At 49.4% G+C, this 21106-nt stretch overlaps 9 protein-coding genes across 9 annotated transcripts; 4 read left to right on the top strand and 5 right to left on the bottom strand.

Moving 5' to 3' along the window:
* Positions 1 to 570: 570 nt before the first annotated feature.
* HD556DRAFT_1303410 (isoprenoid synthase domain-containing protein) lies at positions 571 to 1649 on the bottom strand (the record flags this gene model as incomplete). Its single annotated transcript, XM_041299598.1, has 4 exons — positions 571 to 823; positions 878 to 1029; positions 1085 to 1558; positions 1614 to 1649. The coding sequence occupies 4 exons, from the start codon at positions 1647 to 1649 to the stop codon at positions 571 to 573; spliced, it is 915 nt and encodes a 304-aa protein (XP_041166470.1).
* Positions 1650 to 3008: 1359 nt separating this feature from the next.
* Positions 3009 to 5627, top strand: HD556DRAFT_1225635 (pyridoxal phosphate-dependent transferase; the record flags this gene model as incomplete). Its single annotated transcript, XM_041297029.1, has 5 exons — positions 3009 to 3178; positions 3235 to 3361; positions 3412 to 3520; positions 3573 to 5348; positions 5407 to 5627. The coding sequence occupies 5 exons, from the start codon at positions 3009 to 3011 to the stop codon at positions 5625 to 5627; spliced, it is 2403 nt and encodes an 800-aa protein (XP_041166469.1).
* Positions 5628 to 5881: 254 nt separating this feature from the next.
* HD556DRAFT_1437024 (6-phosphogluconate dehydrogenase) lies at positions 5882 to 7320 on the top strand (the record flags this gene model as incomplete). The annotated part of the gene is made up of 5 exons (XM_041305636.1): positions 5882 to 6043; positions 6099 to 6335; positions 6399 to 6834; positions 6882 to 7002; positions 7050 to 7320. 5 exons carry the CDS (start codon positions 5882 to 5884, stop codon positions 7318 to 7320), a joined length of 1227 nt encoding a protein of 408 aa, XP_041166468.1.
* A 683-nt stretch (positions 7321 to 8003) lies between these two features.
* Positions 8004 to 8968, bottom strand: HD556DRAFT_485881 (uncharacterized protein). Its single transcript, XM_041310745.1, has 5 exons — positions 8803 to 8968; positions 8647 to 8751; positions 8437 to 8580; positions 8216 to 8378; positions 8004 to 8158 (listed from the first exon to the last, which is right to left on the bottom strand). Exons 1-5 carry the CDS (start codon positions 8833 to 8835, stop codon positions 8145 to 8147), a joined length of 459 nt encoding a protein of 152 aa, XP_041166467.1. The 5' UTR covers positions 8836 to 8968; the 3' UTR covers positions 8004 to 8144.
* Positions 8969 to 9293: 325 nt separating this feature from the next.
* On the bottom strand, positions 9294 to 11674 carry HD556DRAFT_485969 (WD40-repeat-containing domain protein). The gene is made up of 3 exons (XM_041310746.1): positions 10668 to 11674; positions 9621 to 10608; positions 9294 to 9567 (listed from the first exon to the last, which is right to left on the bottom strand). Exons 1-2 carry the CDS (start codon positions 11634 to 11636, stop codon positions 9748 to 9750), a joined length of 1830 nt encoding a protein of 609 aa, XP_041166466.1. The 5' UTR covers positions 11637 to 11674; the 3' UTR covers positions 9294 to 9567; positions 9621 to 9747.
* Positions 11675 to 14711: 3037 nt separating this feature from the next.
* On the bottom strand, positions 14712 to 16156 carry HD556DRAFT_1326740 (uncharacterized protein). The gene is made up of 6 exons (XM_041301559.1): positions 15883 to 16156; positions 15616 to 15830; positions 15405 to 15549; positions 15193 to 15345; positions 14978 to 15140; positions 14712 to 14926 (listed from the first exon to the last, which is right to left on the bottom strand). The coding sequence occupies exons 1-6, from the start codon at positions 15923 to 15925 to the stop codon at positions 14893 to 14895; spliced, it is 753 nt and encodes a 250-aa protein (XP_041166465.1). The 5' UTR covers positions 15926 to 16156; the 3' UTR covers positions 14712 to 14892.
* HD556DRAFT_1326735 (uncharacterized protein) lies at positions 16157 to 17637 on the bottom strand. The gene is made up of 6 exons (XM_041301558.1): positions 17285 to 17637; positions 17218 to 17234; positions 17129 to 17167; positions 16994 to 17076; positions 16628 to 16941; positions 16157 to 16571 (listed from the first exon to the last, which is right to left on the bottom strand). Exons 1-6 carry the CDS (start codon positions 17573 to 17575, stop codon positions 16248 to 16250), a joined length of 1068 nt encoding a protein of 355 aa, XP_041166464.1. The 5' UTR covers positions 17576 to 17637; the 3' UTR covers positions 16157 to 16247.
* A 97-nt stretch (positions 17638 to 17734) lies between these two features.
* On the top strand, positions 17735 to 18711 carry HD556DRAFT_1326730 (telomere stability and silencing-domain-containing protein). The gene is made up of 3 exons (XM_041301557.1): positions 17735 to 18137; positions 18190 to 18398; positions 18452 to 18711. Exons 1-3 carry the CDS (start codon positions 17761 to 17763, stop codon positions 18610 to 18612), a joined length of 747 nt encoding a protein of 248 aa, XP_041166463.1. The 5' UTR covers positions 17735 to 17760; the 3' UTR covers positions 18613 to 18711.
* Positions 18712 to 18715: 4 nt separating this feature from the next.
* On the top strand, positions 18716 to 21044 carry HD556DRAFT_485476 (homoaconitase). The gene is made up of 2 exons (XM_041310744.1): positions 18716 to 19050; positions 19103 to 21044. Exons 1-2 carry the CDS (start codon positions 18827 to 18829, stop codon positions 21030 to 21032), a joined length of 2154 nt encoding a protein of 717 aa, XP_041166462.1. The 5' UTR covers positions 18716 to 18826; the 3' UTR covers positions 21033 to 21044.
* Positions 21045 to 21106: the final 62 nt, after the last annotated feature.

Genomic DNA, 21106 nt, shown 5'->3' with positions numbered 1-21106 from the left:
AAGCAGTGACAAGTGTCGGAGAGAATGAGTTCATTTGAGCCCCGTTTCATCCACCCCCCTAAAGCATTATGGTCATCACGACTACCGCTCCGTCGAAAACCAGGAATAAAACATCAGGATCTTTCCGGGTTGTTGACAGATGGCATGTGTACATCAGAAACTTGCATCGCTTCACCCGAATAAAGACGGAGTTTGGAAGAGTTTGATCTTTTACGCAGTAGACGCTACACTCATCTCCGCGCAGAAGCTCAGAAGCTGCACGTGCGAGCGCCAACCAGACCTTATAGTGCCTTTTACGATCTTCCGCATCCTGGCCCGCCCTTTGAGTTGTAGTCATCGAGCTTTACATACACTGAAAAGTTAATCTAGAGGTAAGTACTTTGGGAAAATAAAACTGCTTGATTGAATTGGAAGGAGTAAGAAAAGTCAAAGGGGCAGGCAATCTAATGGGGTAGACATAGAGACAGGGTACAAACGTGATAGCTAGTACTCTACTTCAAGATGTAATCAACATAGAGGAAAAGTTGAGAAATACCATAAGAAAGGTATCCATCAAGAAGACGACCTCTTCTACATGATCTCCTCCAGCTTATACCTTCCTTGGGTGTGGAATTTGAAATACCCATTGAAAAATGCGACATAGGCGTCATATGCCTCAGGACGCGGTCTCAGGAATTCGAGGATATTGTGATGTGCTTGCACAGTTTTCTCGACCAGTTCCCGGAGAGCGGACTGTTTGGTAAGACCACGAGAGGCCGCTACGAGCGACAGGTAGTTTGCGGAGTCACCTTGGATCTCCTCTTTGTAGTATGACAATATATCACTGAATTGTGGCAGGTTAGAAATGTTAACAGAAAATCATCGATTTAATAATTACTTTGTGTGGTTTATGACTATGACCAGATCGAGCATGCATTGAACGTATTCCTGAAGCGGGAGTGTAGAAGGGAAAATGCAGTATGCGTACGCATACGCTATGCCTGATAGCATCCTAGAATAATCGGGGTATGAGGGAGCCTGCGGCGAGATCTATTCACACAAAGGGTTAAAGATCGAAGTTGGCTTTATTGGGGAAATACCATACCCGCATATCTTTGGTCTCATGGTCAAGTAAAAGGGAAGACACATAGTCGAGCCCGGACGTCACGATAAAATTTGACACCGGTGCAGGATAATGGCAAGCGACCTCCCGTATGAGTCCATCGAGCGCATGCATAACTGGATGCTCGTGCGGCTGACAATTCGCGAACCGCTCGTTGAAACGGTACACATGCACTAGATCTTTTCCACTGGTCATTGTGTCGTCCATGCAGGTGCATACGACGGTGAAGAGGCAGATCCACATCTTGGTTGGACGGTCCGGGAGGTGGCCGTAAGCGTTAGACGTTATAGCCACGCCAACAGACATGTATGGGAGGATGGCGTCCATCGGATAGCCTCGTTTGGTGGCCTCCTGGCAGCATTCGGAGTACCACGTCTCGTCAAGCGGGACATTCTTATATTGCAATCCACAACGCTGAAGAAATCCGGTGATGGACTGGCGGATGCTTCCTAGAACCTATATTCAACATCAAAATAGGGACATGGAAGGGTATTAAAACACAAGCACGTACTTTGCTATCGAGGGTGGATGTGGACAGGCTGCTCATCGTGATTGTGAAAACTTGTAGAGAGATTGGAGATTGGAGAAAGAATGGGTTGCATGTACCCTGTACTTATACTAGTCTGTGGTCTATGACGTATGTCGATTCATCGACGAAGGAGAGTCTTGTATGCTATACGGGACCGTCCCCGGGCTGGCACCCACATGACATGCCATGACTGTAGAGCAATCGCCACATAACGTTGATCGTGTGCAGATCACGTTGCAACTACATGACCAGAGATTTCGCGCTCGATATAATCCCTTCGGAGGCAATATCATATAACCAGATCAGATGCTATCAGATAGGCTGATAATGAAGCGGCAAACGTGGTCCTTTCGAAGCGGTAACGCCGGAAGCCCGGAAGCTAGGTAAGTATGGAGATAATTGTGTCTCCGTTTCCAATCTCACTTGGGGAGAGCGTGATTTTTGGGGGATTGCTGGGCCGCAGTGTTATCAGAGATAAAAAAACTGCGCGCTCCGAGTCCGTTGACTAAAGGGAATGTAACTGTGAAATCAGTGGCCCGCAGCCGATGCGATGTCATCTGACGCTTTGTGATTTTGGAGTGGGATAAAGCTTTTTGATGACTTACAAAAAATACATTCAGAAATTCTTCGAGAAGCGCAGATACTCACCTGATAACCATAACACCTACCCTTGAAAAAGAAAGAGTGTCTGTAAGGTTTGGCTACGAGAGATTAGTAGGCGTTGCAACGTGATATAACTCACGCTAGTTAATTTGACCTCGCGGAATTAGCAGTGATGATCTGGTCTCAGAGGACATTAACCAATCATCGTTGCAGTCTCACAGTCGAGACTTCTGAACGTAAGAGATCTGTAAGATGTGTGTAAACATGCATCTAAGTAAAGCCAAGTCCTAGGCCCGAAAGAGCCGGGAAAGTCCATGATGCAGCCAGGGCCCCCGTGAATGAAGTTCGCATTGAGAATTGTGAGTATGATATATGACGGTCGACCACCTTATAAGCGTACCACACGGCATCGATGATCTGCTAGTTGTCACTTTTGGCAGCGTCGTTTACGGGAAATATCTCAGCTTACTACGTCGCAAAGCCTGTTGCTTAGTGCCCGACGTGGGTCTGAGTCTCTGAGAGTGTGTCCGGGTACCAGAGCACTTCTGCCCTGGTAGCAGTGTACGACTTGACATCATGATGAACGTCGCGGAATGTTCGTGGTCTTGTCGGGACAGTATTCCTGATTCGCTTACGTTCAACCACAGCGATCTCGACTAAAACTCCGACACTTGACCACTGTCACAGTGTCACAGGTAATCATTGCAACCGAACAAGCCCCAAACCGAGATTGTGTTCGACCTCCACTAACGTTGGGATCGCAATTGCCATGAAATGAGCCATCTCTACAAGCACCTTCGAATCCACCAAGTATTCGGAGCGAACACAGACGTTGGAAAGACCATCATCACTACTGCTCTCATTCGGGCTTCGGCGCTCAATAGCAACCGCGTTTTTTATCTTAAGCCGGTGAGTACTGGTGCACCGCAGGATGCGGATGATGAGTGCGTGTTTTTCATCGCGTAGGATGCGTCGCTGAATATTGTTCTTTATATGCTAGACATATAAAACGCCATGCGGGGCCCCAAAAGCATCTAGTGGACGCTCATTGCTTGTTCCGCTATGGAGACCCCGTTAGTCCGCATCTTGCTGTTAAGATGGCTTCTGAGGCTCAAGGTGGACTCAAAGTGCGTGGTTGTTGATGTGACTTGTGATGAGCTGATGTTGGAGCTTGAAGGTTTCTGTACCTTCAGATGAAACGTTTGTTGGGTCGGTTGCGGAGCATATCAGAAAGCGGGCTAGGGTTGCGAGTGGGCCGGGTCACATGTATGTGGAGACTGCTGGAGGTGAGCACTACTTCAATACATTTTGATACTTCCTGCTAACTGATTTGCTCAGGCGTCCACAGCCCAACGCTTTCCGGAACAACCCAACTAGACACCTACCGCCCCCTCTTCCTCCCCACCATACTAATCGGAGACTCCAGACTCGGCGGCATATCATCAACTATCTCATCATTCGAGTCCCTCCTCCTCCGTGGATACATCATAGATGCGATCCTCTTATTCCGGGACGAATACTACAGGAATTACGAATACCTAACGCAGTATTTTGCAGAGCGAGGGACGCATGTCACTGCTCTTGACCCTCCTCCCCCACGTCTCGACTCTATAGAGAACGTTGCGAATACAGAGAAATACTACTCGGATCTTGTCCCAGACACCCTTAAAGGCGATATTTTTACTGCACTGGAACATCTAGACCAGTGTCACGTTAGACGCATCGAAGAACTAGACTCAATGCCCCGCCGTACGCTCGACGCGATCTGGTGGCCGTTCGTACAACACGGGTTGGTCAAGACCGAGAAGGACGTTTCGGTCATCGACAGCGCGTGGTCAGATTTCTTTAGCATTTATGATGCTTCTTCCGGGAAAACTTCACCTTCGCAACCAAAATCGCTATTGCAACCTCAACTGGACGGGTCCGCTTCATGGTGGACGCAAGCTGTCGGACATGCTCATCCGACGCTGGCACTTGCTGCTGCAAACGCGGCAGGACGTTATGGCCATATCATGTTCCCGCAGGCGACTCATACTCCTGCTCTAAAGCTTGCTGAACGCCTCCTTCAAGGACCGGGCAAAGGCTGGGCTTCTCGTGTATTTTTCTCAGATAACGGGTCTACCGGGATGGAGGTTGCGCTTAAAATGGCTTTACGATCGTTCATCGTCAGCTCTGGACTCGAGTTGAGTTCGCCGGAGAAGAAGAATTTGAGGGTTGTTGGACTAAAGGGGAGTTATCATGGAGATACGATCGGGACTATGGATGCTTGCGAGGAGGGGGTCTATACTTGTGAATGGCATGAAGCGAAGGGTTATTGGTTTGAGCCACCGACTGTGTCCATTCGGCAAGGCCGAGTCACTGTTTCCCTTCCACCTGCTCTGTCGTCTCTCACCAGTGATCAACGGACAATCGAAGGATTTGAAACACTCTCTCATGTTTATGATGTCGAGGAGCGTCTCGAGTCTCCGCTAGCAAAACACTACAGGCAATACCTAAATAAACACATGCGTAGCCTCCAGGCAGACGACACCCGAAAACTCGCAGCTCTAGTCATCGAACCCATCGTGATGGGCGCAGGAGGGATGATATTCGTGGATCCATTGTTCCAACGGATCATGGTCGACGTCGTCCGCGACCCCGCCCTATTTCCTACACCTCTCCCAGTCATCTTCGACGAAGTCTTTATGGGGCTATACCGCCTAGGATTCGAAAGCGCAGGTCCTCTACTCGGTGTCAACCCTGACATCTCAGTAAATGCCAAGATTCTCACCGGCGGTGTGTTGCCTTTGGCAGTAACGCTCGCGTCCGACCGTATCTTTTCGGCGTTCAAGAGTGAGAGCAAAGTGGACGCGTTGTTGCATGGACATAGTTATACGGCACATGCTGTTGGATGTCAGGTTGCGAATGCGACACTTGATTTGGTTGGTAGGTTGATGGAGAGTGATCCGTGGGTGGGGGCAATTAGCAAATGGACGCCTGAAGGAGCGTTGACGACGAAAGTGTGGAGTTTCTGGGATCCGGAGTTCATCACTTCGATATCTTGTCTGGATATTGTTGACGAAACAATGGCATTGGGAACCGTGCTTGCTATCAAGTTCAAGGATGATGATGCAGGTAATGTCGACCTATCACATTTTATTGTTCAGATTGCTTATGTGACTTGGTGGTGCAGGTTATGCATCGCATTCCGCTCAGACTCTCCTCCAGAGCTTGCGATTGCCACTGGATGATGGATCTACGTCCGCAGCTCCGGGAGGTGCGCCTTTTGGGGTGCATTATAGGACGTTGGGTAACGTGGCGTATTTCATGAGTAGCTTGAATACTCCACGTGCGACTATCGAGGCGTTGGAGGATCGGCTGTGGAGGCTTGTGTCCAGTCTACAGCGTTCGTAGCTTCAAGTTGACACATCACTCTCCCCTATATAGACGTGTAGTCGTTCTTTCTTGATTATGGTGATGTATATGTGGCATGCCATAGTGCCTGTGAAATTATGTACAAGCTTGAAGTAGTTATGGTGGCCCAGACTTACGATACACGACTGGCAGCGTGTACGTGATAGCTGGCTGATCTGACTCGGTAAGTTCTTAGAACTATAAATTTTGATCATAAAAAGTTATTGTACCTTTCCATCTTCTCTCCAGTCAAAATGGCATCCATCGCATCTCGTTCAGCCTCAGCCCTCCGCGCTGTTGCTCGCCGTGCACCCCGTGCCGGCACAAAAATCGCAGCGAAGCCTGCACACATTGCGTCCTACTCGTTGCTTACTCGCCAAGCCTTGACAGGCAGCTCGCGCACACCCACTCCGCAGGTGAAATTTTATTCACATTATGACTGAATAAGCTCTGACGCCCCAAGTATTGTAGGCTGCTCGAGGTGTAAAGACGCTCAACTTTGCTGGTACCGAGGAGGTTGTGTACGAGCGGGGTGACTGGCCTCTGGCGAAGCTTCAGGACTACTTCAAGAATGATACCCTCGCTCTTATCGGCTATGGTTCTCAAGGCCACGGTCAAGGCTTGAACGCTCGTGACAACGGCCTCAATGTTATCGTTGGTGTCCGTAAAGACGGCGAAAGCTGGCGGCAGGCTGTAGAGGATGGCTGGGTATGTTCATGTCGACGTGTCAGGTCTGCAGGCACCTCATAACACATCTCGATGTATCATTAGGTTCCCGGAGAAACGCTTTTCCCCATCGAGGAAGCTATCAACCAGGGCACGATTATCATGAACCTTCTCTCTGATGCTGCACAATCACAGACGTGGCCTACCGTTGCACCTCTGATCACCAAGGGCAAGACCCTCTACTTCTCGCACGGTTTCTCTGTTGTATACAAGGAAGACACAAAGGTTATACCCCCTAAGGACGTTGATGTTATATTAGTTGCACCCAAAGGATCTGGCCGTACTGTACGCACCCTCTTCAAAGAGGGTCGTGGAATCAACTCCAGTGTGGCCGTCTTCCAGGACGTCACTGGTAAGGCTATGGAGAAGGCCGTTGCTATTGGTGTCGCTGTCGGGTCAGGGTACATGTACGAGACTACCTTCGAGAAGGAGGTTTACTCCGATCTCTATGGTGAACGTGGTGTGCTCATGGGTGCTATCCGTAAGTGTTCACACGCTACAAGTTATTATCAGCTGATCATCTATCAGAGGGTTTATTCTGCGCGCAGTACAAGGTGCTCCGTGCCAACGGCCACTCCCCTTCGGAAGCCTTCAATGAAACCGTCGAGGAGGCCACCCAATCCCTGTACCCTCTGATTGGACAGAAGGGGTAAGTGTATGTTTTGTGTCGCGTATCCTTTCCCTCATGGTTTGTAGCATGGACTACATGTACAACGCCTGCTCCACAACCGCTCGCCGCGGTGCGCTCGATTGGGCACCCATCTTTGAGAAGACCAACACGCCTATCTTTGAGCAGTTGTACGAAAGCGTGCGGAACGGCACAGAGACCCGCAAGTCTCTCGAATTTAACGGCCGCTCGACGTACCGCCAAGATCTTGCCAAAGAGCTGAAGGAGATCGACGACCAGGAGATTTGGCGTGCAGGCAAGGTTGTGCGGTCACTGCGTCCCGATTACAAGCCTGAATAGATGAGCTTATGATTGGATCGAAGGTGCTTTGACTGTCTATTTTGTTACCAAAAGCGCCAAAGCGGTGCACACCATGTAGGATAGCACAATGTACGGCAATTTACGGATATAACTCTTGAACAAATGTTATGACCGACGCTCGAGATATTTCAGGCTTCGTGCGGCGTTAAGCATATCGATTTTCGCGCTTCTGAATATGATATATCGTAGACACATTCTGTCAAAGAGTCGTGCTATTCTGGTTCGGGGGGCGACAACGTCACGACAGTCGGTGGATGTCTATTCCGTTCGGCTGCTAATACTTACCACCGATATCGTTATCCAGAAATTGGTCGGTCTCTGAAAGGCGAACACAAGTGGAGGCTAAATCGCGAGAGTACCTGGCGTAAATAACTACCCAGCGAGGAATCCGAGAGATGATGGTGTATCGTGTATTCCGGAGAGTAACGTCGGATGGAGAGGACGAGACAACGGTGGACATACAACTCATTCCTCATGTGACAGACCTTTGAACAACCAGCGAGTCTAAAAGAATTGTTCAGTCGAGAATAGTGATTCTCTATCAAAGTGTTCAGAGATTCAAATAGATTGAAGGGTACACGTCGAACGCACGGATTGTCGTAGGACTTATGACGAATAGTCACACTGTCGGTGGCATAAAGGGAAAAAGCATTGCATAATCATTGGTCTGCATTCTATAGGAAGTTAGTGTAGCGATAAAAGTAACAGGCGTGCATAATCACAAGAGTAGAACTGTAGAAGTGGCCCGTGTTTTGATATATAAATATGTAACAGCCCACATGGAAGACATACTACGCCATTGATCACAACGGGAGAGCTGAGTGAAAAAAAGGTTGAGCACTGTAGCATGGGTAGCATCATTGGAAAGACTCACTCAAGGCCCAAGAACGTAAGTTGGTCTTCGTAATATCAGCACTCGCGTCCATCGCGAAACGGTACGATTCGAAAGCTTCTCCAAGCCTGCCAGCCCCAAGGAGCGCACGGATCAGTCTCTTGTTGGAGGTTGACCACAACGCCGCGATGTCCCATCCAAAGAGCTGCAAAAACGCGCAGTTGAGGATCGGTGAGTTTTTGGTGACGTCATATTCAACGCACCACAGTGAAAGCCTCCAAGGCAGTAGGAACAAGGGATCTAGCCAAGACAGCGCTAGCGTCGACAGCGGCACTGAAGTGCCCAACCGCCTCATTATGACGCGCGCCATTGAAGGCAATGATTCCTAGTTGGAGTCGCAGACTCGCCTGATGCACGAAGCGCAGACCCACCAGTCAGCGGACGAGCACAGGTGTGATTGCCAGGGGACTCACCACAACGATACCACAAGCGATGGGATCAGCAGAAGGATCAGCGGCCAGCTGATCCACACGCAGCATTGCCTCTTCGTGTCTATTAGCATTGAAGAGCGCAATAGCCTGAAACACGGTAAGGCGCGGAGTACGCAAGATGAAAAAAAATCAACGTGCCTTGATCAAGTAAAGAAAGACAGTAGCATCCATGTTTCCCTGCGTAAACGTGAATGCCAAGTCAAAGGCTGTCCTTGCGTCATCGAGGCGCTGCTTTCCGCAGAGAGCGATACCCTTGGCGATATAGCCAGCCAACGATGTCCTTATGACAAGGGACTACGAGAACATCGAAGTCAGCAGGTTTTGAGTTAGTGCATGATGGGTCGTTGTTACCTTGGTCGCATCATGAAGCGCATTGTCCCAGTCGAGTTTGCGTGCCAGAATGAAAGAGCGATTGGCATATGAGGCGAAGTTCTTGGCGTCGGTGGCAATCTCTTGAGTAAGGATCCGTTCAGCGGTAGACAAATCCCCTCTGATTGATGCAGTCCGGATGGTCTTAGTGATAGCAAGGAGCTCAGCCGTGGCGATGCCAAGCGTCTGCCGTGTGAACAAGCTTGAGTGACGCCGTACAAGTAAAGAATGAAATCATACCTTTAAAACAACCCGCTCAACCTTTGACTGAGACTTGTTAGCATATTGTTCTGCCTTGGACAGGTATTGCTCGGCCTTGAAGGCAGACTGCTCGAACTTGGTGATAGGTTGCTCGGCCTCCAGAACAGACTGCGAGTGGACAGTCGTCAAAGACGATTGCTGAGACCTGGAATCCAAGCTTGCGCGTGTCGAAACCGACTGCTGAATCCTGGAATCGGAGCTTCCAGCGATCAAAACAGGCTGCACAGACTTAGAATAGAGACTTCCGGTCACCGGATTAGATACTACGAGTGTCTGCGTGAAAAAAGCTTTGAATGGCGCCATACAAGTAAAGGACGGAATCATACCTGCCCGGCATTCAAAACAGACTGATCAAACTTTGTAACAGATGTTGCTGCCCCGGACAGAGATTGCTGGGAGTTGAAAAGAGACTGGTCGGCATGGGAAATTTGAGATTGTTCCGTGTGGACAGATTCAGATGACCGCCCATTCGCAACAGACTGTTGGACCTTGGTAATCGTCTGCTCGACCGTGGTGATAGGCTGTTCTGCCTTCAAAACAGACTGCGAGTGGACAGTGGTCAAAGACGATTGCTGAGGATTGAAATTGGAGCTTGCGTTCGTCGAACCCGACTGCTGAAACTTGGAATCGGAGTTTCCAACTGTAACTGTCAAAACAGGCTGCAAAGACTTGGAATCGGAGCTTGCGGTGGTCAAAACTGACCGCTGAAGCTTGGAATCGGAGCTTCCAGATGTCAAAACTGACTGCAGAGACTTGGAATCGGCGCTTGTGGTCCTCAAAACTGACTGCTGTAACTTGGAATCGGAGCTTGCAGTCGTCAAAACAGGCTGCAGAGTGGAATAGGGACTTGTAGTCACTGAATCGGTGACTACGAGTGTCTGCGTGAAAAAGCTTTGAATGACGCCATACAAGTAAAGGATGGAATCGTACCTGACCGGCATTTAAAACAGACTGATCCGACTTGGTGACAGATGTTGCTGCCCTGGACAGAGACTGTTCGGCATGGGAAATCTGAGATTGTTCAGTGCGGACGGATGTTGCTGCCCTGGACAGAGATTGCTGGGAGTTGAAAAGAGACTGCTCAGCATGGGAAATTTGAGATTGTTCCGTGTGGACAGATTCAGATGACCGTCCATTCGCAACAGACTGTTGGACCTTGGTAATCGTCTGCTCGACTGTGGTGATAGGCTGTGCAGCATTCGAAACTGACTGCAGCTGGACAGTCGTCAAAGACGATTGCTGCAGGTGAGAGTTGGAAACGGGGGTTCCTACAGTAATAGTAGACTCTTGAACCTTGTATTCAGTGGCTGGAACCTTTTTGATCAAAAGACGCGAATGAGATGGCGAATGTTCACTAATGAGCAAGAAGTTACCGTTGTCACGACTTCCTTCAAGTAAAAGTCGGGAGTGTCTAGTACTGGCAAAGTGCCCGCGGGTGCCGTCCATACCGAGACTTTCTTATCATAACCTCCACTAAGGATGTGTGCGCCATACGCGGAGAAGGCTGCGCAAATGACAGAAGAACTGTGCTGGAAAATGGCAATGGTTTGTTTATCGGAGAGCTGCCAGAGACGAACAGAGTTGTCGCTAGAGGCGGAAACTGCGTGCGTGCCAGCAGAATGAACGGCGATGGAGTTGATTTTGTACGTGTGGCCCGTCCATGGTTCACCGACCTGTGTCCAGCTCGATGTCTCCCACTCCCTAATGCTGGGATCATGATCATCTCCTCCCGAAAGAAGGCGCTTGGCATCAGGAGACCAGGCGAGTGACAAAATACCGTGACTGTGACCCTTCAACGTCGTTTGGAGTTTGCCGTTGGCGTAAATTTGGATGTCTTGATCTGTTGCCACTGCAAGTGCATGTACGTTGGACCGCGCATACCTAACACAGCGGACAGTATCACCGCATGCGTAATATCCGGCTTGCTCCCAAGTTTTGGTGTTCCAAAATTTGATCGTTTGGTCGTTGCGTGCCGCTGACGCGGTAACGATGAATGCATTGTCGGGTGAAAAGTCCAAGGAGCGGACTGCACTGCCGTGGGCCTTGGAAACTCTGGCGAGAGACTCTCCGGTTTTTGCCTGCCAGGCGATGAGCTCGCCGTTCTCGTCACCAGTCGCTATCAATTCCCCGTCTCTCGATACCGCCAATCCCATCACATCACCGGTGTGCCCCCCCAACTGCTTCAACACTTTACCTGTCTTCAAGTCCCAGAGACGGACCATCCTGTCCTCGGAGGAGGTCACCATCAGTTTGCTATTGGGAATATCTGCGGCTGCATAGATCGTCTGTGTGCGATCTTCGAACACCCAAGTGGGGTTGACGATAGGAGTGAGATGTGCCATTTTACTAGAAGTTGTTGGTGTTGAAAACTGGTGAGTGAACTTGGTGGAATGATTCTGGATGTAGCTGAAGTGGTGTGTACATTGTACGTTTTACTGTAGGTTTTATACTGCTTCACCAGACGCTAAACACATACATGGAGCTCATATTCTTACAGGTACCTTGCTTGCCACATCCCAGGTACATAGGAACATAATACCACATGCTTCTCTGAATAACGCTCTAGACAATCATCCACCCGGTGACATGTGAACTTCGGCTCCCTGCAAAAAAATTTCGGGAGATTTGAGATCTGCGCTGCAGGTGTGTATGTCATGTGCAGATTTCTATGCGATTAAGTGTTCTAACTCTGCTATCATTGGTGGGCCTTTTCGAGGTCGGTCACGGGTAAACTGCGATTCCATCATGACGGCAGGATCGAACGTTTTTCGAGCGGTGCCGCATCTGGCTTGTTGCTAGAGCTCCAGTGATCACGCTGAGAGAAAAACAATCTGACACGACTCGGAGCACTTCTCGATCCGAGTTCCCTGACCGCTAACTACAACCAGGCTGGCATCGAACAAGTGCGAGTACCTCGCCTTAACATAAAATTTACGGTCAGACTCTTGATTGTATCATCTTCGTACAGCATTCCTCCTGATTCAGATGTGTAGTATGCGTGTGTGTTCCAAGTAAGCACGACAATGGCAACGGGCTCACTATGCAATATAACAAACACTCCCTCAAGCAAAGACTCGGAACACATTGAAATAAAAATGCCTTCCCCTGAACCTGCAAGGCCGCCATGGTGCCCTTTCCGCACCTTTCCCACGAATCGGGGCAACTGCAGAACGTCCGCTTTCCGGCACCGATCGCAGACGCCCCTTCATCAATGCAGTGCTCGTTGTCTCCTCACTGGCTCCGCCGAAAGTTTGATTGAGTAAGTGTTTGACAACTTAAAGTCAGCAGTGCGATGACAAATGAATGGCCGAGTTCACGCCAGAATCCAGTCTTTTGGCTTTACATAATTTAAATCGGCCCAGACCGGTAAAATAAGACGCACTAATCCCATTTTTACGTTTCATGTTCGTTGGGAATGAAGTTGCGCCTTCTACCAGGGCAAGATGAAGAACGGTGTTGCCCTGAAAAGTTTCCGCGCGGTCATAGCAGACGTACCATTGCTTGGGGGACCCTAAGTTATCAAATTTTCTCGGAGCTCTGTATTGATTTTCTCATGGAGGTTGGATAGTTGCGAGGCTTCTCAAATCTCGTATGTACGCTTGCAAATTTGCAAGTGTTCTAACTCTGCTAACATTGATGGGCCTTTTCGAAGTCAGTCATGGGTAAACTGTAAACTGCAATTCCGAGTTTGGATCCGGGCTTTGAATCAGCGACTGCCGCTTGCAGCCATCCAGGTCCGTTGTTTGATTTTTTTTCTTGCTCGCTGAGTTCACTGATTCAATGGATTCTTTCGTATCAGTGTTCGCGTGCATTAGCGCACAGCCTTGCGGTATTCTGGCTTGAAATTTGAGATATCCTCCAATGTTACATCGCAGCTCATTGCGAGCTATCCCGCGAGCCACAATGCCACCTTGATGTGCTGACATTTTGCCCCGTTCCGTGTCCACTGGTGTCAGTCGTATGGTACACATTTTTACCACGTTCCCGTCATCTCGTCAACCTTACCGATTACCGCAAAATCTCCACGACATTCTGGAAGATGATCGTAACACGCTTATTGAAGATTTTTGACCTTTCATTACCCAAGAGGTACATTCCTCACCTGCTTTTGCTGCGTCTTTCACCCTTTTCGCATCAAAGAGCGAGGTCCTGATCCGTTGTACTCCCGGTGCAACAACCCTGCAGTTGCAAGGGGCATGTCACCTGTGTCATACAGAACCTCCCTTAAGCAGACTACACATTCGTGGTTGAACCGCACGCTCCGAATAGCACCTACGTAACTATGCCAAGACGACATCTCATCGTGCTCACTGTTAACGTGACATAGGACTCTGCTCATGTGAGCACAATGTGCATGAACTTTGTAGACTATTTTTAGAGAAATCAAGATTCTGGCAGCCTTTGCCTATATGCGCAAAGAGGGACGTGCGACTCGCATCACATTTGACTGAGCTTACGGTGCGCTGGATACCAATCTCCTGGCAATCTTCGCATCATCACGGGGGATTCGTACGTCCGACTATGGTGTAACTGGTTGATGCTATGTAGGTTTAGATACACAAACGGAACTTATGCACAGATTTATTGCATTTATTGATGTAGGTTCAACCCTGCAAGGAATATGACTTTAGCATGAATCATTGTACCGTTGTCTTCAATCCAAGCCTTCGTCGCGCTATCAATGTCACAGAAACAAGCGCCAGTACTTACGCCTCGATTTAGCGCCCAGGATTGTGACGCCCACATTTTTGATCGCATCACCACTCCAAAATAAAACCGCACGGCCACCGCAACGAGCCCTGTGGCGGAGGGAAAATCGCTCTGGCCTTCACGCCCAGGGGCGAACACGAGTTTGGAAGAGTATGGCACAGGTCTTCCCCGAAGGCAAAACTCCAGAGATTTACGAGCGAGAGAAGCTAAATCATCCCTTTACTGTGGTAAAGGCCTAGACCAATGATCATGAGACAGCCTGACGTCTCATCCGTTTGTGAACGAAAAGACAGGCATCCCAGCGTTTTCTTCCACGGTCGTAGCATTGTTATCACTTACAACTTGCCGGAGAATTGATACTTATGTTGTAGCATTCTCACTCGTCCGAGGTTCTTCAGTTCCCTGGGTTCTAACTTTGCATGAGTAATCACATTATGACTGAATAAGCTGCGACGCACAAGTATTCAGGCGGCTCGAGGCGTAAAGACGCTCAACTTTGCCGGTACCGAGGAGGTTGTGTACGAGCGGACTGACTGGCCTCTGGCGAAGCTCCAGCACTACTTCAAGAATGATACCCTCGCTCTTATCGGCTATTCCACAACGTGCGAAAATGAACAGGAGATGCGCAGACAGATACAACCATATGCATAGCTCGACGGTCCAGGTGGACTTCAAAATCAATCAAACTCAAGATGTTGACCACCGCGCTGTCTCAACTTACATATGATGTCTACATCACTTCCATAGTACATAATTCTTGTTCTACATGCATTAATGGATTGCCAGGCAGCGTGGGACGTGGTACATGTGAAATCTGCAACAATGACATTATGCTCAGACAACTGTTCTGCATCCTGCTGTCTTCGCCAACACTTTAAGTATCGATGGTCATCCTCTTCCGACATAAGGAACACCAGTCGCCCTACGTAATGAGTTAGTATCCAGAACCCAAGAAAAACGGTCGCACACTTACATGATAGTCATCTCCAGTACCGTGACAGACGTAGGGAGACTTGCAATGTGCGCAACCGCATCCGCAACGTGTATCGGATCGAAAGTCGGTTCAACGACTCTCCGACCATCAGGCTGCAATGCTCCTAAAGTATGCCCTGCAGCCATTGTTGTGTGCGCATTTCCTGGTAAAACCATCGTCGCATCAACCTCCTCCAATATTATCAAAGTACGCACCAATGTCAATCTGCGTCACAGAGATGTTGTACTTTCGCCCCTCGATGGCGATGGTCTTAGTTAAACCGTGCACGGCGTGCTTGGAGGCTGCGTATGAAACGGAATGAGGCCTTGGCACATGGGCAGCCAATGAGCCATTGTTGATGATTCTCCCTGCATAGGGACAGTGTAGATCAACACACTGCGGTTTCTCATCATCCAGCTTCACGAACCTCCAGTGGGTTCTTGTTGCTTGTATATCTTGAAAGCTTCGCGAACGCAAAGGAAGGAAGCAATAAGGTTGACATTAACGACCGATGTGAACATCTCAAGCGGCATCTCCTCGATGGGGCTCGCCTTGTCAGACAAGCCCGCATTCTGTTACATCGTCAATGCACGACTAAGATGTACCGAAAACCGCAGAAGAAGGGGCACACCACTCACGTTAAACAACAGATCAAGTCTACCGAATTTCTTCATGGTCTCCTCGAACAAGCTTTTTACAAAAGCTTCGTCTGTGATGTCGCCAGCAACGAGAATACACGCATCGGGATTTGCACAGAGGGATCTTGTCTCTTCGAGTTGAGCCAGCCTTCGAGCAGTCAGTGCCAGGCTCCAACCCTCAGAGGAGAGCTTGATAGCTGAATGGCGTCCGATACCTGAAAGCGGAAGTAAGTCTACGCACAAGTGCAAAGCGCAATCGATACGCACCAGAGGATGCCCCTGTAATCACTGCGACCTTTAACGATGACATTGGAAGGGTTGGTGTATGAAGTTGGGGATGAAGGTGGCTGGTCTGACTGTAGCTTGCAGCGGGGTGCGGATTTCCGTCCTGGCCGATATCCGGAGGCCGTATGCATACATGACTTTGTCAGTGAGAAGAACAACCAGGCTCGGGCTAATAATACCGGCCCGTGCGCAGTCCGATGGCATTCATGCAGTCACGCGGAAGCCTTGGCGTTAGCTCAGCGCGATAATGTCTCAGAGGCCAATGCGATCAGTGTTTAATTAAGTTCGCTATATACGGAAATGCAGCGGAAATGGAGAAAAAATTTCGAACACGTGCAAAGATCATCTCATTCGGCCTTCCCCTTGCCCTTGGAGTTCAGTCCGGTACCGTAGACCAGCGAATCAACACTCCCTTTTCTCCCCTGAATTTCCAGAAGCGCACCCCATACGGGGGTGAGCAAAGGCAAAAACATTGCCACACGCTCTTGGTAAGCTGAATATGCAACAGGGTACTTTGCCTTCGATATCGACTCAGTAAAAATCGTGGAAGAGAAGAACAGACTGCAAAGAACTAAACATGGAAGGAAGGGTGTGAGTGATGCGAACGAAGTCGGCGGAAAGTCGAGCTTCGGTGAATCAGGCGAGAAGAGAGGGATGAGTGTGATTATGATCTGGTATGCGTGTTAGTGATGTGCTTAACGGAATTGCGAAATGGAAGTATGCATACCCAGAAACTCTGTTCGCACAGGAAATTCGGGTGCCGTGACCAAGCCCATAAACCGCGGGTCACAAATCCGCGTTCAGCATCATGCTTGGTCCATTGAATCCTCGCACCAGGCCATTCATTTGGGCTCAGCTTCCCGGAGTGTTTAAAGGTTTGGAAAGAGTATTGCTGGTTGTCTGAGATGAACTCGGCGAGGATGATGAGAAATCCTAGTGTTCCGAAAATATAATCCGAAGTCGAAAGGGGTGTGTGTGGTTGAGCCACTGCACGGGCGGCTGGAAGGCCCAAGAGAAATAAGATTATATTCTGCGCGATTGCTTATGCTGAGTTAGTAGATGTTTAGAGACCGATAGATAATCGTAGCCGTACCGATAAACAAGAGGTTGAAAACTTGGAAGAGGAAAGGGGAGATCTTCTGTCGCAAAACTTCCCAGCGATAATCTTCATCCTTGCTGTCAACATTTCTTGATTTATAATTGTATCATCAATGAAGAATGAGCTTACAGGCTAAATAGACCACGTCGCCATGTGTTGTAACTTAACCTACGGAGGGTGAGATCCACAAGTGAATATGACGAGGACATGTTACCAACCTGGACATCCACGTCACCTGAAGATAGTTAAGCAGATTGTAAGAAATTGAGCAGATGAGATACTCACCACCAAACTTGCCATGAGCAAGGCTCGTGGACTGAAGGTCTCCCTCAGAGATGCGGGAATTGTGTCAGGGGTGGAGGGAAAGAGATAGGTGGGTGGGATGGATGGCCAAAACGGCAGAAAAGCATAGTATATAGTATATATGGTTGGGAGAAACGTCCAGACTCTATCCACCTGCGACACGTTGTTGGTGAGGATGGAGAGCACGTATGTGGTAGCAGTCATGGCCACACAGAATTTGACGGGCCAGACAAACATAGGCGCTTCATGCATAAGCACGCGCCAAAAATCCATGTCGATTGGGGAGTATAAGGCTGCGCAATTAATTCAAGTTGTCGTGCTTGTGGGTGTTGCGGCGAAAGAGAGAATTTCTGTTGACAGGGGTGATGACGCCGACGGGCTGACCCACAGGGTTACATAATCATACAGGTTTGGACCTGACCCGCAGGATTACATAATTACATTACTGTCTACATACCATGACCACTACAGTTCTTTTCTCAACGTTTGCTCCATTCCCGACTCTTTCGCTCTCTGTTTCTCCAGAAACCCGATTCGATGAACTGTATCCTCTTTTGTGCACGCGCTATTCCGATCTCCCTGCTTCAGAGGACTTGAGAATTTCATCTCATGCTGGATCTGTCCCTACACCGGACACCCTCATCTCTGAGATTCATGGACAAGATGCAACTCTCATTACGTTGAAACTTATTCCCCGACTCCGAGGTGGTAAGGGAGGTTTTGGTTCGCAGTTGCGTGCTGCCGGTGGTCGCATGAGTAGTCAGAAGACCAGTAACAATGACTCATGCAGAGATCTTAGCGGACGCAGACTTAGTACCATCAAAACTGCGAAAAGGCATGTATGTTCAGTTGGTGCAGGATGTGATGTATTAATCACATAGCTTTAGGCTTGCAGACTACATGGGAAATGAAGATGAACGGAAGAAGGCCCAGGCTGAGGCCAAAAAAGCCAAGCTAGAGACACTCGAGAAGAAGATTGCAGCTGCATCAGGGGATACGGAGGCTGTTGCTGGCAAGAAGCATCGGTTCGATGATACAGAATACCTTGAGGAAAGTAGGGAAATCGTCGACAATGTCAAATCTGCAGTGTCCGCAGGTCAGTATACCGCGCCCACTACGTAGTATTTGTGCTGACGTTTCAATTTATAGGTCTAATGAAGAAAAAGAAGAAGATGAAGACCAACCACGTTTCTAAGTCACCTGAGTCATCCACTCCTCCAAAGGACGCGGTTACGGAGAAAGTGCTGAAATCCCCGGCCGCACCTATTGCGGTGCCTACAGCTGTCACTGTCGGAGTCGCCAGCGCGTAGTCCTTGCCTGTTGATATATCCCTTTGTAAATTACGCAGTGTATGGATAATGTATCCTCTGAGTTGTTGTGACCATGTGAATGGAATCATATTATTAGGCTTATCAGTCGTGTTCGGTTCCCTGACACAACCCTAACAAAGTGGTCTCAGCTGTTTTTCTTACACTTACATCTTGAGTCTCGACTACTACAGGTTTCTTACGCCAAATACTTGTGATGCGCCTTTCACCGCGCATACCCGGTCGGGGGTGCCTGCAAGCAGCGCGGTTCTTCGCTACCAGCGTGGCCACTCCCCGAATTCCCCAGACTATCATTGAAAAAGTTGTCCAAAAGTACTCAGTTAGTCTCCCCGATGGCAAAATTGTCAAGGCAGGCGACTATGTCATGATTCGCCCGGAGCACGTTATGACCCATGACAACACTGGCCCTGTCATATCCAAGTGTGCTTCTTTTCTTCTCTCTCAAATCATTATTCATATGACGCGCATGTAGATTCAAGTCCATAGGTGCAAAGAAAATTTTTGATCCCCGGCAGGCGGTGTTCACCCTTGATCACGACGTCCAGAATAAATCTGACAAAAACCTTGCCAAGTATGCCAACATTGAAGCATTTGCACGCGCACATGGGATTGACTTCTATCCTGCTGGCCGCGGCATCGGGCACCAAGTCCTCGTAGAAGAAGGCTACGCATTCCCGCATACCCTCACTGTTGCTTCTGATTCGCACTCAAATATGTATGGAGGCGTTGCTTGCGTGGGTACAGCCATCGTGCGCACAGATGCAGCAGCCTTGTGGGCTACAGGAAAGACTTGGTGGCAAGTCCCTCGTATGGTCAAGGTGGAATTTCGGGGAAAGCTAGCCCCAGGTGTCACCGGCAAGGATGTGATTGTCGCGCTTTGCGGGTCATTCAACAACGATGAGGTCCTTAACGCTGCAATCGAGTTTACTGGGGAGGGTGTCTCTGCGCTTTCGATTGACGACAGACTTACGATTTCGAATATGACAACGGAGTGGGGCGCACTTGTAGGCGTTTTCCCTGTCGACGACACACTTTTGAGTTGGTACGAGAGTGCATTGACGAAATTAGAGCAAAGGACTTTCGCCTCTAAATCAATACCGCCCCCGCCAGAACACCCACGTATCAATCGCCGCAGTCTTGATGCTCTCCGTGCAACTAATCTTACGTCCGATCTCGGTGCCCAATACTCCTCGCATCTGATCTTCGACCTCTCTACTCTCGTCCCACATGTTTCCGGTCCTAACAGCGTCAAGGTCTCTACCCCACTTCCCAAGTTAGAATCACAGCAAATTGCAATCCAGAAAGCATACCTGGTTTCATGTACCAACTCTCGTGTCTCTGACATTGCTGCAGCTGCGTCTGTTGTTGAGGGCAAGAAAGTTGCAGAGGGCGTCGAGTTCTATGTCGCAGCTGCGAGCTCTGTGGTGCAGGCGGAGGCGGAGAAGTTGGGGCACTGGAACAAGTTGATTGCTGCAGGTGCCAAAGTGCTCCCAGCAGGTTGTGGGCCTTGCATTGGGCTCGGCACCGGGTTGTTGGAAGAGGGTGAGACGGGCATCAGCGCCACGAACAGGAACTATAAGGGACGAATGGGCCACCCTAAGGCTCAGGCATACCTTGCCAGTCCCGCAGTCGTTGCTGCAAGCGCTGTCAAGGGATTTATCTGCTCCCCCAACTCTCTTGACGCAACCTCGCTTCCTCCTGCAGGCGCACCCGTCTTCTCCATCGCTTCTGGCTCTTCAGACGCAGCAGAGGTACCACAAGCAGAAGAACCCCTCTTCCCCGGTTTCCCCGCAGCCTTTTCTGGTCGCCTGCTCTTCGCACCACAGGACAACCTGAGCACGGACGCACTATACCCTGGAAAATACACCTACCAAGATGACATTACCCTCGAACGCCAAGCACAAGTAGTCATGGAGAACTACGACCCGTCTTTCGCAGGCAATGTCGCTACCATTCTCCCTTCACTCTCCGCATCAGATGAAAGCACCAAGTCTGGTGTGGTCTTGGTATCGGGGTACAACTTCGGTACCGGGTCCTCTCGCGAACAGGCTGCTACCGCGCTTAAGGCAGCTGGTGTGCCGCTTGTCATTGCAGGCTCATTCGGCGACATATTCAAGCGTAATGCTATCAATAATGGTCTTGTCTGCCTTGAATGTCCTGAGCTCGTCGCTGACCTCACTGCAACGTATGCCAAAGGAGGCGCACGCGGTGCGGGTGGACGTGAAGGCGAACTCACAGTGGATAAAGGGCATGAAATACGTGTTTCGATGACGGACGGGAATGTGACTCTGCGCGGTTCTGATGGAGAAAAGACCTACAAAGTCCGCACGGTGGGCGCAAGCGTGCAGGAGCTGTGGGTGTGCGATGGGCTCGAGGGGTTCATTCTCAAGTCCATACGGTAATGTTGGTAGAGTATTTAGGTGAATGTATTGTCTGCTTGTGTGTACGTCTTGTACTTATCTGCTGTCGGAGACAT

Source organism: Suillus plorans (genome assembly GCF_016647745.1).
Source record: "Suillus plorans strain S12 chromosome Unknown HD556scaffold_3, whole genome shotgun sequence".
NCBI classification, from domain to species: domain Eukaryota; kingdom Fungi; phylum Basidiomycota; class Agaricomycetes; order Boletales; family Suillaceae; genus Suillus; species Suillus plorans.
Note: the sequence above shows the minus strand (reverse complement) of the source record. Positions and strands in the feature narration are given on the sequence as shown.

What these genes read in the sequence shown, in the direction of transcription:
- HD556DRAFT_485881 (XM_041310745.1), bottom strand. Translation starts at nt 8,835, where the DNA reads ATGGATGCTACTGTCTTTCTTTACTTGATCAAG. An exon ending in TCTTTCTTTACTTGATCAAG is followed by an intron (nt 8,752 to 8,802) that starts GCACGTTGATTT and finishes ACCGTGTTTCAG; the next exon opens with GCTATTGCGCTCTTCAATGC. An exon ending in CCTTGGAGGCTTTCACTGTG is followed by an intron (nt 8,379 to 8,436) that starts GTGCGTTGAATA and finishes GCGTTTTTGCAG; the next exon opens with CTCTTTGGATGGGACATCGC.
- HD556DRAFT_485969 (XM_041310746.1), bottom strand. Translation starts at nt 11,636, where the DNA reads ATGGCACATCTCACTCCTATCGTCAACCCCACTTGGGTGTTCGAAGAT. An exon ending in TGAAGGAAGTCGTGACAACG is followed by an intron (nt 10,609 to 10,667) that starts GTAACTTCTTGC and finishes TTGATCAAAAAG; the next exon opens with GTTCCAGCCACTGAATACAA.
- HD556DRAFT_1326740 (XM_041301559.1), bottom strand. Translation starts at nt 15,925, where the DNA reads ATGTCATCGTTAAAGGTCGCAGTGATTACAGGGGCATCCTCTG. An exon ending in GCAACAAGAACCCACTGGAG is followed by an intron (nt 15,346 to 15,404) that starts GTTCGTGAAGCT and finishes GTCCCTATGCAG; the next exon opens with GGAGAATCATCAACAATGGC. An exon ending in TGTGACGCAGATTGACATTG is followed by an intron (nt 15,141 to 15,192) that starts GTGCGTACTTTG and finishes TGGTTTTACCAG; the next exon opens with GAAATGCGCACACAACAATG.
- HD556DRAFT_1326735 (XM_041301558.1), bottom strand. Translation starts at nt 17,575, where the DNA reads ATGGATTTTTGGCGCGTGCTTATGCATGAAGCGCCTATGTTTGTCTGG. An exon ending in TTTCAACCTCTTGTTTATCG is followed by an intron (nt 16,942 to 16,993) that starts GTACGGCTACGA and finishes ACTCAGCATAAG; the next exon opens with CAATCGCGCAGAATATAATC. An exon ending in TGTGCGAACAGAGTTTCTGG is followed by an intron (nt 16,572 to 16,627) that starts GTATGCATACTT and finishes CACGCATACCAG; the next exon opens with ATCATAATCACACTCATCCC.
- HD556DRAFT_1326730 (XM_041301557.1), top strand. Translation starts at nt 17,761, where the DNA reads ATGACCACTACAGTTCTTTTCTCAACGTTTGCTCCATTCCCGACTCTT. An exon ending in ACCATCAAAACTGCGAAAAG is followed by an intron (nt 18,138 to 18,189) that starts GCATGTATGTTC and finishes ACATAGCTTTAG; the next exon opens with GCTTGCAGACTACATGGGAA. An exon ending in CAAATCTGCAGTGTCCGCAG is followed by an intron (nt 18,399 to 18,451) that starts GTCAGTATACCG and finishes TTCAATTTATAG; the next exon opens with GTCTAATGAAGAAAAAGAAG.
- HD556DRAFT_485476 (XM_041310744.1), top strand. Translation starts at nt 18,827, where the DNA reads ATGCGCCTTTCACCGCGCATACCCGGTCGGGGGTGCCTGCAAGCAGCG. An exon ending in ACTGGCCCTGTCATATCCAA is followed by an intron (nt 19,051 to 19,102) that starts GTGTGCTTCTTT and finishes ACGCGCATGTAG; the next exon opens with ATTCAAGTCCATAGGTGCAA.